The sequence below is a fragment of the Seriola aureovittata genome, chromosome 6, assembly GCF_021018895.1.
Source record: "Seriola aureovittata isolate HTS-2021-v1 ecotype China chromosome 6, ASM2101889v1, whole genome shotgun sequence".
Lineage (NCBI taxonomy): Eukaryota > Metazoa > Chordata > Actinopteri > Carangiformes > Carangidae > Seriola > Seriola aureovittata.
Genome location: NC_079369.1, coordinates 13,708,889 through 13,721,605, shown reverse-complemented (window position 1 = coordinate 13,721,605; position 12,717 = coordinate 13,708,889). Strand labels below are relative to the sequence as shown.

The window sequence follows — 12,717 nt, the reverse complement described above, 5'->3', positions numbered from 1 at the left end:
AAGGAAAAAAGGAAAAAATTAACAGAGGGAGAGAGAGAGCAGAGAGGAAAAAAACAAGAACGAACAGTGTAAAAGGAGTCTGTGATTATTATCCAAATGAGACAGACGTAATTAGGGATTCAGAAGAATTGCACAATTATGCCAATGCCGCGAGACGACGTGGCTTGTGAGGGGAAATCAAAACCAATTGTTGAGGGACTTCTACTTTTCTTCTGAGAAATTATCTCATGAAACACCACAGTAGCGCGAGGGAGCAAGTAAAAACAATTGACAGCAAATCACCAGTTCTATGTGAAACATTAGCCACATTGCTACACGTTAAGCTGTTACAGTATTTGTAATATTCAATCTACTTAGCTGAACTCTTGCTGCCCCTATCCTAACAAGCCATACTCTTTCTGACTAGTCTGTGATTTAATCGATCATTAGTGTCCAGTCTAATCAAATAAGCACTCGTGAAGATGGATGGCTAACGCTTGCAGCAGAGGGGGAGCAGCCAAATTCACTCAGCAGGACAAGGAGGTCAAACAGAGGTAAGATCACTCTCAGACTAGTACACAGAACTCAGAGCAACCCTTGTTGTTTAGGCCTGCCTCATCAACATCAGTTGATAGTGACATTTGAAACCTGCCCCACCACCCCCTGCTGCTCACAACTTGTCAGTCTACCTGTCAATCTTCCCATCTGTCTCTGTGTAGGCTCTGTTGTTCCCTCTCCCTCTCACTCTGTCCACCCCTCTCTCCTATTTGCTATTCTCTCTCTTACCTCCCACGGTCTGAGGAAAAGCAGATTGGCAGATTCAGAGCCGTCTGTCCATCTTCACTTTTTTCCTTTCTTTTCTATTCTATTTTGTTTTATTCTGACATTTACTATATTTCAAATCAATCTTCTTTGCTTCCCCCCCGCTCCATCTGTCCCAAATTTCTCTTTACACAATCTCCTTTCCAACTGCTCTCATCAATTTTTTACTTATATTTCTCTTCACCTAGTATTTTACTTCTACTGGGAACAAGTATATGTAAATGTAAATGTAACGTAAGGCAGGGTGGTGTGCCAACACTGATTATGTCCCAGTCAAATCAGAAAATGATCAGGTTCATCAGGTTCAGCAACCTGATCCACGGTTTTGATGGACACCACCCCATTTCCATAAACTGTGTGCACATATGATAATCTCTGTATACTGTTTTCACTTACTCTATCAAAGACTAATTGTGAGTAAGGATTATACAAATTACCTTCACTAGTTTTGATCCACACTTCTGAATACTTATGAACACACTATGCAACATGGTATTTTGCACATTCATGACATTTAGTTATATATAATTGAGTAATGATGAAGTTTTTTAAAAGCAGTTTGAGATTTGTGATTTTGGCTATATAAATAAATAAAAATTTAAATAAAACTGACTAGACTTTACTTGACTAAGTAAATGCAAATCAGAAACTCCTTATTGTATTTTAACTGTTGTATTGTAACTGTTTATATAGTTTGATAGAGGTTTAAAAAGGTTTTGTTGTTACAATAAGCGAGTGTCATCACTTGTTTTTTCATGGCACAGGGAACTCTACACATCATGTTGTTTTAATAGGCTTCAGTATGACCACTTTAAAAATTTTCACAAACTGTATATAAGTGTTGATTACAAAAAGATTACTTTTTTCATTGAAAAACCTATTTGTAGGCATGTGGCATGTATTCCCTGCTGAGGTTAACCAGCAGTATACAGGAGGCCTTGTTGTCCTCACATGTAATGTGTATGCCACATTAGCAATGGATGTGCTAGCAAATAAAATGACTGTATTCTTTGACCAAATGAGCCTGAAAGGGGTATGATATCTGCTAACAGGGATAGATTTAAGGTGTAATCGCTTTCTTTCAATACAATTTGGTTTTTGACAATAACTGTGAATAAACCTTTTGTTACAGTTCACATCTTATCATATTATAGTGAAAACTCTTTAGAGGCTTGGGAAAAGGCCTAGCACCACAGAGGCTTAGTGGTTGGTTCTCTCTGCAAGAGTATAAAAAACATCTAGGAATGCTTTGTGCCTAATAATTCTGCAGAAAAATATCTAAAGGAAGGGATTTGGTTTACTTTATCAGAAAAGAATTTTGATAAAATTTTCTCAGCACATGAGGGTTAAAGTAGATGTCTATTTAATCTTTTATATCCCTTTCTTCTGGTGCACTGCCCTATTTCCTCTCTTTCATCTTTTCTCTTATATGGAATCCTGGGGAAAAATTCTATCTGATGTTACCTATACTTTATTAGAGGCATGTTATGTTATGTTTTTAATTTAAGGTCAGCTGATGTTTTTCGGACATGTCCCTCAAAACTTTTAATTCCCAAACTTACATACATCTACTGGGAGCTCGCATAAGAGCTGATCAGTATCATAATCTTTGGCTGTTTGTCTCTGAGCAGATTTACTGGAGCACACTGTAAAAATCCAGACTTTCATGTTCAATGAAGCAATGGGATTCGACACCCTTTCGGTCATACGCTCTATTCTCCAACCTCTAGGTTACCAAGGTTTGCTGACTTGACATGGTAGCAATGCAGTATACCTGATAATTCCTGAGCTCAGCGATTTTCTCGTGCTGCACAGCCGAGTCATTCCAGATGAGGTTGGCAGTCTCGTCCTCATCCCGGGTCTTGATGAAGTCCATCTCATTGATGACTATACGAACTGGGGGAAAAACACTTATTACATTGTATTCCATTAATAGAATGAGCAACACAATCATTTAAATGAACTTTATCCACTTAACTTTGGGGGAAAAAAAGAGCCATATTCATAATGACAAAGCAATTTACTGATATAGATGCAGAATAAGAACATCTGAGCTAGACCCACAAATCAAATATTTCTACTTTGTAGATCAGTGTTTCACTCAAACATTTCCCTATGCTTAAATTTTGTTTTTGCATACATTAAGAGAGAAATGAGTCAAGGAGATTATAGATGAAAAAGCTCACAGCAATATTTACCATTCATGGAATGGCTGCAGAGCAGCCAATCGTAATGCCTCTCTTCAAAAAGATAAATTAATTGTCTGTAATGCATTCAAATCCCACTGGAAACCCCATATATGAGAGATAGGTGGCAAGCCCATTTTGACATTAATCCAACAACTATTTATTATTCAGTGAGTAATGAAAAATTCATATGCCCTAACGAAACACGGTATTAATTAATTTTCTTGAAAGCCTTCACAAACCTGGAGAAGGCTTGCCTAATGTTGCATGATGGCACTTGAATGGGAAAGGGATGGTTCCGATGTAACTTCATCCATCTGTTAAAACGTCAATAGAGGCTAACACTGTTTTGCTAACTGGAACAGGGAGGGTTTACATCACAGCAGGGCTATGCTTGCAGTTACCAGTAGGGGCTTTGAGTACAAAGCAATAATCAATCCTCATCTAACTGAACAAATACCCTTAGGGCCAGAGTTTACATTCTCTTCTCAGTGGGTGCAAAGCAAATTTCCAACACCATATTCCCTGACCTTTAACCTTACCTGTAATACTATAAATTCTGAAACAAAAAAAGACAGGTGCAAAAAAAGTAACAGCAAAAATGAGCCATCCATCTGGCCCTTAGTGTTAATTTTCCTTCAAAATAGCCCTGCAGTACCCTCTGAATGGCCACTGTGAGGGTCTCGTCACAGCTAGCAAACTGACTCACAGCTAGACTCCCATCTACCTACAGGATCCCGGCAGCCCCTAACTTCTACTCACTGCTGCTGACTCCTTAGTTTCATAGGTTGCAGTTCACCCCTGAGAGCTCTGCTGCCACACAATATAGAGCGCATGTGAGGAGTGCTTACTATGCTCTTTTGGCCCTTCTCAAAAAAACAAAACAAAAAAAAAAAAACAAACTCACTGCCAAGTTAAATTACTTCAATAAAGATTTATGTATGTATGCAAGGCCGAGTTGTCTCTGTGTGAACTGTTTTACTGGACTGCAGCTCTAGTAAGTTTAATTTAAGACATTACATAACAACAGCCTCCTTCAAACAATCCGCCACAGAAAATTAAATTTTATTGCTGAGACAGCATTGTGATTGGTTTCGTGGTGTTTTGAAGGACTGATTGAGCCATACAGAGAACTGCTTCTGAAATAAAGCAATATAAACTGCCAGTTCTGCTCACTCATGAAATTTTCATTCAGAAAATCAAAATATGAATTCAGAAGCTTGAAATGTGAGGCTTTGTGTTATACACACTGTCGCTAGATCTGACATAAATGTAGCTTACCAGGCAAGACCAATTATCGTTTACTATTTGTTCGTTAATGTTAATAGAGCTTGCCACATGTAAGTAGTATCCTGAAAAAAGAATAAGTGAACTTATACCAATACTGCAACTGAAACTACAACCATTTACATTGCTGCTAAACTGCCTCAGGCTACTCCTTTGTTTTTCAACAAAAAACATCAATACAAGGAGAATGTACATCAATGAGAAGGTTTCATCACCCATCTCACAGAAAGCCTCTTTTCATCCTACAGTGGATTCCCAGTTATTATGAACTCTGTGATCTATTTTGTCTGTAGACTGACATTTTTGTAGTGTATGCCTGTTTTCGCGCCTTCCCAAACCTGTTTTTATTTGTGTCTATTGAACATTTCTATGTAATGCAGTTGTTACTGTAATTTCAACAGCATTTAAACACCATCAGAACTAGATTACCATACCAATCTCATATTTGGTGCCGGCGACATTGGCGGTGATGGTGCCTTTTTTCTTTTTGGTGTGCACCTTCCTCTTCCCACTGCTCCGGTAGGAGCCCACAGATGGCCCGTTCACGGGGGACGCTCCTTGATCCTCTGGGGGAGGAGACAGCAGACAACAAAACTAGATACAGTCACAGCTTGTGCTCCAGACAGTGGGGAGGGGGGCAGGGGTTGCTGGAGTCTTCCAATATTTCTCTCACTCCTGCAAGGGATTTAGTGGGGTTTGTTTATGGGGCTAGAGTATAAATTAGTTAAGCGTCTTGTTTGGTATAGCTACATGCATCATGATCCTTTTATCATTACCTGTATATATATGTGTGTGTGTGTGTGTGTGTGTGTGTGTGTGTGTGTGTGTGTGTGTGTGCTCTATGTATGGGAGAATAGTACAGATGAAGAGGCAGGTACATGTATGAGCAGGTGGCCAGGTGTATGTGTGCTTCTGAGTGCCACAGTGCATATACAAAAATATGCCAACCAACCGAACCATCTAACAGAATAACCCTATCCATCACAGAGAGTTGGGAGTTGGACTTCTCTTACTCACCTCCATCATTGGGAGGGGAGGGCATCTCAGGGGCTGGAGTAGTGAAGGGGCAAGCCAAGCTTTCTGCCAGGCTTGGTGGGCAGGCTTCACGGGATACTCGCAGCACCCTCCAAGGGCTTTCACACTCGCACTAGTTAGTCTTCCTTGCCTTGGGCTGTATGGACAATGTGGTTCAGGATGGCCCAATGGATCATCTGAGCATCTCCCCGGCGCCTTTCAGCAGCATAAAGAGCAGCAGCAGAGTCTGGGTGGGCAGGGGAGTTTGAAGAGGGAAAGCAGTGGTGGGGAAGAGTGGGAGGGGGGAGGGACTCTCAAGGGTCTCCACAGCCCCAGCTTATTTACAGCCCCAAGAGGAGAAAGGGAGGGAGGGGGTGGACAGGGGGATGGATACGAATGCCTGTGGAGGAGAAGGAAAAAGATCTTTTACAGTTGCAGAACAGTAGCAGTGGGCTGACTGCTCAGTGTGGATTAGTGTGGATTTTCTTGCTGGACTGAAGTGCATTGGACAACAGCAGCAACAGCAGCATACAGGCCTATCACAGTCTACATCAGTCACTCTGACACTGACCGTAACAGTTCAGGGAAAAATCTGTACAGCTCTGACACTGCAGTGCTACTAGTGAAATAATCTAAAGGTGTGTGATGTCCAGTGGGCTAATTGCTATTCCATGGAACCATTGTGAAATATTAATGTGGTTGTCAAGTAAAGGGTCTGCAGCATCTCATTGTGTCTCATGCTTATGCCAGCTGGGTTTCATTGTATGGCTGGGAGGTCACTTCATTCAAACAGATGGCATCTTTACAGTGGTTTGTTAAAAGGATGCTCCGGGCTATGAACAGTGTGGGAAATTAACACCAGTCACCAGCCAAATTCTGTTATTGTTTGGCTGAGGTCTGCGTGTGTGTGTCATCAAACCATTTTTGGAGGTAATCAACCAATGCTGCGATGTCCTGTCTCATAAAAATTTGTTGGCTGGGACAGCATAGTGACTCAGTGGTTAGCAGTGCTGCCTCACAGCAAGAAATTACTATTTGAGTCCCTGTCTGCTTTGTGTGGGCATTGCATGTTCTCTTTTTGTCACTGTGGATTTTCATGTCCAGGTGCTTTAGATTCCTCCCATTTTCAAAGACAAAGCAGCTTTCAGGTGGACTGAAGACTCCTAACTGCCTACAGGTGTAAAACTGTGTGACTCTGCCCATTGATGGACTGCCAAGGCATAAATTGCTTCCCCACCTTACAGAGCAGTTGAAAGGATTCCAGCTGCTCATGATCCTCACAAGTCAAATAGTGCATGTAGCTGCTAAATTTTAGTCACAATAATCCATACTAATGGACTGAAGGGTCAGAACCTGTCCTCAATCAAGCGGTCACAAGATAAATCTCAACCGTTGTGAGATGATTAACAGGAGATAAACATCTTTCTGCGACACAAAATTAAGTATTTTTTATCTATTTTACTTTAATCTTTTCTTTTTTTCTTGTGAATTACTGGCTAGTTTTATCTTTTCAAGTCATATTAGGGAAAATATCCCTCTTTGGTTGGCCTGGCCAAACCCATAAACATATCCAACCAAGCATATCCAATGAGCTGTCGCAATAAAGCAAAGCTTCTTTTTCAGGCGGTCACAAGCCAAAACGTCTGGGAACCACTGCCTTACACGAGTTTTAAAACTTCCTATATACAAATAGAATAGTGTTTTCAAAGTTTCCTCTTTGCTGGCAAATGGTAAATGCTGCATATTCAAAACTCAGGGGGCTTAACTGTGATGAATTCTGTATGATATTCCATGCAAGCAAGACAGTTTTCAGCTCAACCTCTTCCTATGGTTGAAAGGGGAAAAAAATCAGAAATTCTAATCATGGTGTTATGATTTTGCGGAGGAAAAATAATAACAGTCAAAGAAGTGGAGCTAAACAGATGCAAATAAATCATAAATCATAGGTAAAGTTTTTAGGCTACATCTACAGTACACTGTTTCATGATGCTTCTTTTGCATTTCATAAAGAGATCAACAGTAGCCTCTAGTGGTGAGAATATACTGAAAAGCCTATTTCCTTTCTACGCGCACACACACACACACACAAAAACACACACACCGATACACTTGAAGGTGCACATATACATGCATACACATTGGAAGATATGCACACAACCTGACTTGAAAAGCAACTGTATTGATTCAATCAACATCTCTGGACAAATCAGAACAGGGAAACAATCCAATCACATTACTTGATCACTCAATAGTGTTCACTGTCAGCCTCTTAGTCTGCCTGTGGTAAGCACATTGATCCTGCGGAGGACAGAGACTGGAATGAGATCAGCAGAGGGGGGGAGAGCAACAACAAAGAGTCACAGTGATAAAGTGAGGCAAGCTGTGCTGTTGACAACCTGCCCCCATCTCCCATTGGTGTACTGGCTCTCTGTACAGGAGGCAGAAAACAGTCTCTATAGGTGCACCAGACCGTTGTGTCATGTAAACCCTCAGGAGCAGGAGGTGATCTGACAGGTACATGTGATGCAACTAAACACCTAAAAACACTCACACACACATGCATTCTCTAATGCAAGTAATCTCTCTAAGAAAAATACACACAATTCCCTGACAAGGGCTGTGGTGTTAATCCTAATTGTTCTGCATAATATTACAGAGTTATTAATCTTCATAATTCAAAGAACAATTATACTATTGCTCTTTTTGTGATTGATCAACACTGCATACCAGCATCTTAATTGTTTTCAGCTACAGCAGACATTCAAAAGTTATGTTTTACTAATGCTATTTATCTCAATATCTATAATTATGAATGTAAACCTCATTGTTACAGCTTCAAAGAGCTAATGTTCTGCATTACGAGTCTAAACTTTTCAGTCATGCTACCATGATAATTCAAAAAAGCCCAATCGCAAACATAAATTCAGTTTTCAAATATCTCCAGACAGTGTGATTAGATTTCTTTATTTACATTTCTTAGAGCAAAATATCAACACTGATTTTCTGTCCAGGCTTGTTTGCCTGGCAGCCACAAAAGGTCACAGTTGAGGCACTTTGGTAGCACACTGATGGATGACCCAGCAAAAAAGTCTCTCATGTTTTCATTTGTCTTAGTGGTAATGGTGGTTATCAGCCACAAGAGGGCCTAGTTTTACCTGGATTCACATGATAGAAGTGGGATTTCAATGTAACCAGATACCAGATAAAAGTAACTGTATCACTGACTGACAGGGGCCTAAAGCAGGGCATCCCGTTGTGACATCACAGGTTTTAATTCAGCTCAGCAACCATCTTCATGTCATACCTCTCCTATATTTAAAATCCCTGTAATATTTCCTGTCAAATAAAGTAAAAATGTTTCAGTACAAATCAAAATCACTATATTTGCCTATAAGAAGTACTGCACTTCGCTGAAGCATCTTTAAGCTGCTTTCCTTGGATGTTTTTTTTATTTCTCGCAGTTTGTATCAACCTTCTGCCTACTCAAATTTCTACTAAAAGATTTTCAACATGAGAACATCCACCAAATGGGTTCAGGGTGTTTTTAAACATTCCTCACCATCATATTTTACTAAGCAATAGAAAACATCATCACAACTAATCCGTCAGAAAAGTATTAACAACAAAATCTTAACTAAATCCCTTCCACAAAGTAGAGTATCTATTAGTAATCCTCTGATGCAATGACACTTTTTCTCCAATAGAGTGAGCCAGAGGGCCACCATAGTAGAGCTGAATGGGCAGAGCTCCTATGGATGCTGAGCTCATGCACTTCCCCTCTGCCACACAGAAAGGCTTCATTGTAGAGAGTCAGCTCTACATGCTGCTCATCTGCATCACTCTCTGTTTCACTCGCCCTAAGTGCATGACAAACGCACATCTGTCTTTCAGAGCATTGTTATGCACACTCTTTCCCTTATTGTCCTGTGAAAGCTGGTAACATGTGTGTCACCTTGTGTTACATTTCTGCATGTCATGGTTCTCTTTCAGGAATATACAACCATTAGCCACAACATTACAACCAGTTACTGTTTTTTATGTTGTGGCTGACTGGTGTATATACAGTATATATGCTGTATATACAATATCAGTATTGTCTGTTTGTTTATTTTGTCTACAGCATTTAGGCTACATCACAAACATTTACTGGAGCAATATCAGGATCAAAGTGGCTCAAGTTTAAAACCCAACCAAGAAATTCATCTTCACACACATATTACCACCACTGTCATTGGCACTATAAAAATACAGTATCCTTTTTTATATCAAAAGCAACTCCACAAAGACAGTACAAAAAAACAGCTCTACAATAAGTGTTCAAATGACAAGCTGAACCAAAGCAGCAGACTCTGAGGTGTCACACCTATTACACAAGTCCCTTCAACAACCAGCGGTACATCCCCAAGGGGTTTGTTTTATGTTCTCCCTGCCTTACATGAAACTACATCTTGAAAGCAGTCATCAAACACAGAATCAATAGAGAGGCTTGGGGAAACACCACTTAGCCCTGTGTGAAAGAGGAGGATTTGCAGACACAAGGTATTTTCTGTACAGTGCACTGTGCCCCAATCTTGCCATTACGGCAGTACCGAGACCTCAGGGTATGTATCACCATTCAAAAGGGCAGAGACACTGGCTAAGAATGGAGACATGTTGTACTATTACACATCCTTGACTGAAAAGCAAATGTAAACAAAAGAATTTTCAAGTTGAAAATGGACCGTCTGTCATATAAATTGTATAAACCCTTTTCACTGGACATTTTCTTACACTTGAAAGGCAAAATGGCAAAGTCATTCTGTACATCTTCAAGATCTAAAACATACAGTATACTTACAAGATCCCTTTTGTAATAACTATTTCTACTTCTATCATTTTCTGTTTGGCCACTACCACCACACTGTCCTCCCAGGAAAAATGATAGCTGAGTTTGCAGACTACTCTCACAGGAAAGCAGTTGGTTTAGAATTGCCAGTGGAACTAAAATTAGCTCAAACCAGTGACCCAACTCTGGCTTCATGCCTTCTTCCAAATATGAGGAGGAACAAGTGTGGGAGCTGTCAGCCCACAGGGTACTGAAATACACCAACAAACAGCTGAATGTTAAGCTTCACTTTATCAAGAGAATCTACAGTGATGTGGGCAAAATGGTCAAATGCAAAATACAGCCACTGCTGTATGAATGCTATTAAACATTTATATTAACTACAATCTTCCCTGACCTTATTTACTTACAGACAAAGTGGAGCAAACAATCTATCGTTGCTACAGTGTGCACATAGATTTGTTCAAAAGCACTGCACTGTTGTTTTAAAGTAAGTTTTGTATGTGTGGAGGTGTATGATCAATGCTTATGAATATGAGTTCAACTGTTAACCAGACACTTTGCTCTGGTTCTTACCTAATCCTGTCTGATAATCGCCAGATAAGACTGGGTTTCAGCTGAAAAATTAAGCAAGGGTCTGTAGATACATGAGAGGTCAAAGGAATAAAGGAAAAGCCCCTGTCAAGCAAAATCTATTAGGTTAATTAATCAGCTGGAAAAAAACAAACCATACATGATCTGTTAACTTTTTACGAAAAGCAAGACTACTCTTGTAACTGGGTTTGCAGTCAGAGGTTAAATTCCCCATTCAGTATTTTGTCCAAAAAAAACGTTGTTGTATGTATGTATGTAATTTTAAAAGGTAAACCTGATTAACAATGTAGAAATCCAGTGTTTGAAGTGAACAAGCAGACCAAACCTACCTTCATTTATGGTGTTGTCTGGCTTTAGAGATGTCAAAGAGCAACCAAGCCTAATTACTTACATACTGTAGGTGCAATATTGAAATGAATATCCCATATTAATCCAAAAACTTCAGGATGCCCTCTGTAGCAAGCATCAAAATAAAAGATTATACATATCATATCCCTCTTAAGAGCCTTAGGCAGGATGCCATGCAGATCTCATATGTTATGTTATGTTGTTGTTGTTATTATTATTATGTAATCCATCTGTTCTGTTGGGAATGGTCATCTCCAGGGTGTTCTATCAGCATGTGGTCTGTAAGTGGCACACTGGACTACAAACAGGCCAGAGTAAATCAAATGGCTCCACAAATCCACCAGGTTCTGAGCACCCATGCCAAACGTGAGCAATAGCCCTGCATATGTAGTCAGATTTCTTCAGGGTTCTTGCAAAGCTAGCCTGAGCCAAGAAGCTATGCTACTAAGAGCAGCGAGGGGACCTAAGCCTGTCAAAGAATAGCAGTCAATATGGTATCTTCCAGATCACTTGAAGGATTGTAGGCCACCCCCCTTTGGATATACTGTCTGTATTTCGGGATTAGCACAAACTGGATTTCTTAAATCCCGCGTATAATATTTTGGATATTAGGGTTTTCAAGGAAATTGGTTGCGCTCACACCTTAAATGTCACAAAGCGTAATCAGGTGTAATATTGCTATGAATTAGTTGCTAGCAAGCTGAAGCTAACGTTGGGTCGCTAGCCACTTGTACAGGTCAGGTGGAATGATCAAACAGGGAAACAATCCGGTAGTGCTGTTACCCAGTTAACTTGCTTCCATTTAATATAACGTCACGGCAACGTTAACGTTTAACTGCTCAGTGAATAAGGGTGTTTTTGTTTCACGTTGCTGCAAAATGAAAAAGAAAAATCTTGAATGAGATACCGTCTCATAATTCAAAGGAAACATAATGACCCTGCACTACTCTACAGTTAGCTTAGCCGCGCTACCGAGCAAAGGATGGAGAGGCGAAAGCTGAGCAGCCCGTTAAAACGTTACCTTATTTATTCCAGGCACTGGCGGTGCAGTTCTTTTTCTGGTCTCATCCGAACGACACTGCCGCCGATAAGAGAAACACTGGGGTCTCTTTAGAGAGGCCGTCCAGTCCCGAGAGTATTTTCAAGACTAAAGCAGTGTTTATAGCGTGTAAAGGCGATACAACTGAAAACTGACAGACACAAAAAAAATCAGTATCTTGTAGTCTTCTGGTGTGCTACGAGTGCTGGAGCCAGTCCATGGGCAAAACCATTTCCTCTGTGAGAGGGGGAACCTAAACGAAGTGCTGAAGTTTGCATTCTCAATCTGGTACCAACGTGACATTTAGTGTGCTGTAGGACGTACATGTTAAGTCAGCAAATTTTATTTTCACCTATCAACTAACTGTGAGGACAAAACAAAAGTGTTATCGCCGCTGCGAGTTATCTTTCCTACACCTTTAACTCATTGTTTAACGTAGGTTTCGGTGCGGCTCTTCTTCCACTACTCGTTGATACATTCACAAGGAAGCTACCTAGCAACTGTGTGTCGCTGGCCATGGTGCTAAAAAAACAACCCTGCTGTTAATGGGTGCGACCCGCTCAGAGGTCATTAACGTTCAATTATCAGTTCCTACAGTAGTAATCACTGCAATAACCTGGATA

The 12,717-nt window shown here is 40.3% G+C and overlaps 1 protein-coding gene across 3 annotated transcripts in view; it reads right to left on the bottom strand.

Moving 5' to 3' along the window:
- ttll7 (tubulin tyrosine ligase-like family, member 7) overlaps positions 1–12,322 on the bottom strand; it is a 68,385-nt gene extending 56,063 nt beyond the window's left edge. For 2 of the 3 annotated variants that reach the window (XM_056378563.1, XM_056378565.1), the window contains exons 1-4: positions 12,077–12,322; positions 5,292–5,688; positions 4,709–4,840; positions 2,576–2,697 (exon numbers count right to left, since the gene is read on the bottom strand). In XM_056378563.1, coding sequence (XP_056234538.1) covers positions 2,576–2,697; positions 4,709–4,840; positions 5,292–5,316 — 279 coding nt within the window. In that variant the 5' untranslated portion in view covers positions 5,317–5,688; positions 12,077–12,322. The remainder of the gene's footprint in view (positions 1–2,575; positions 2,698–4,708; positions 4,841–5,291; positions 5,689–12,076) is intronic. The other variant, XM_056378564.1, reaches the window with a different exon arrangement.
- Between the last annotated feature and the right edge of the window lie 395 nt (positions 12,323–12,717).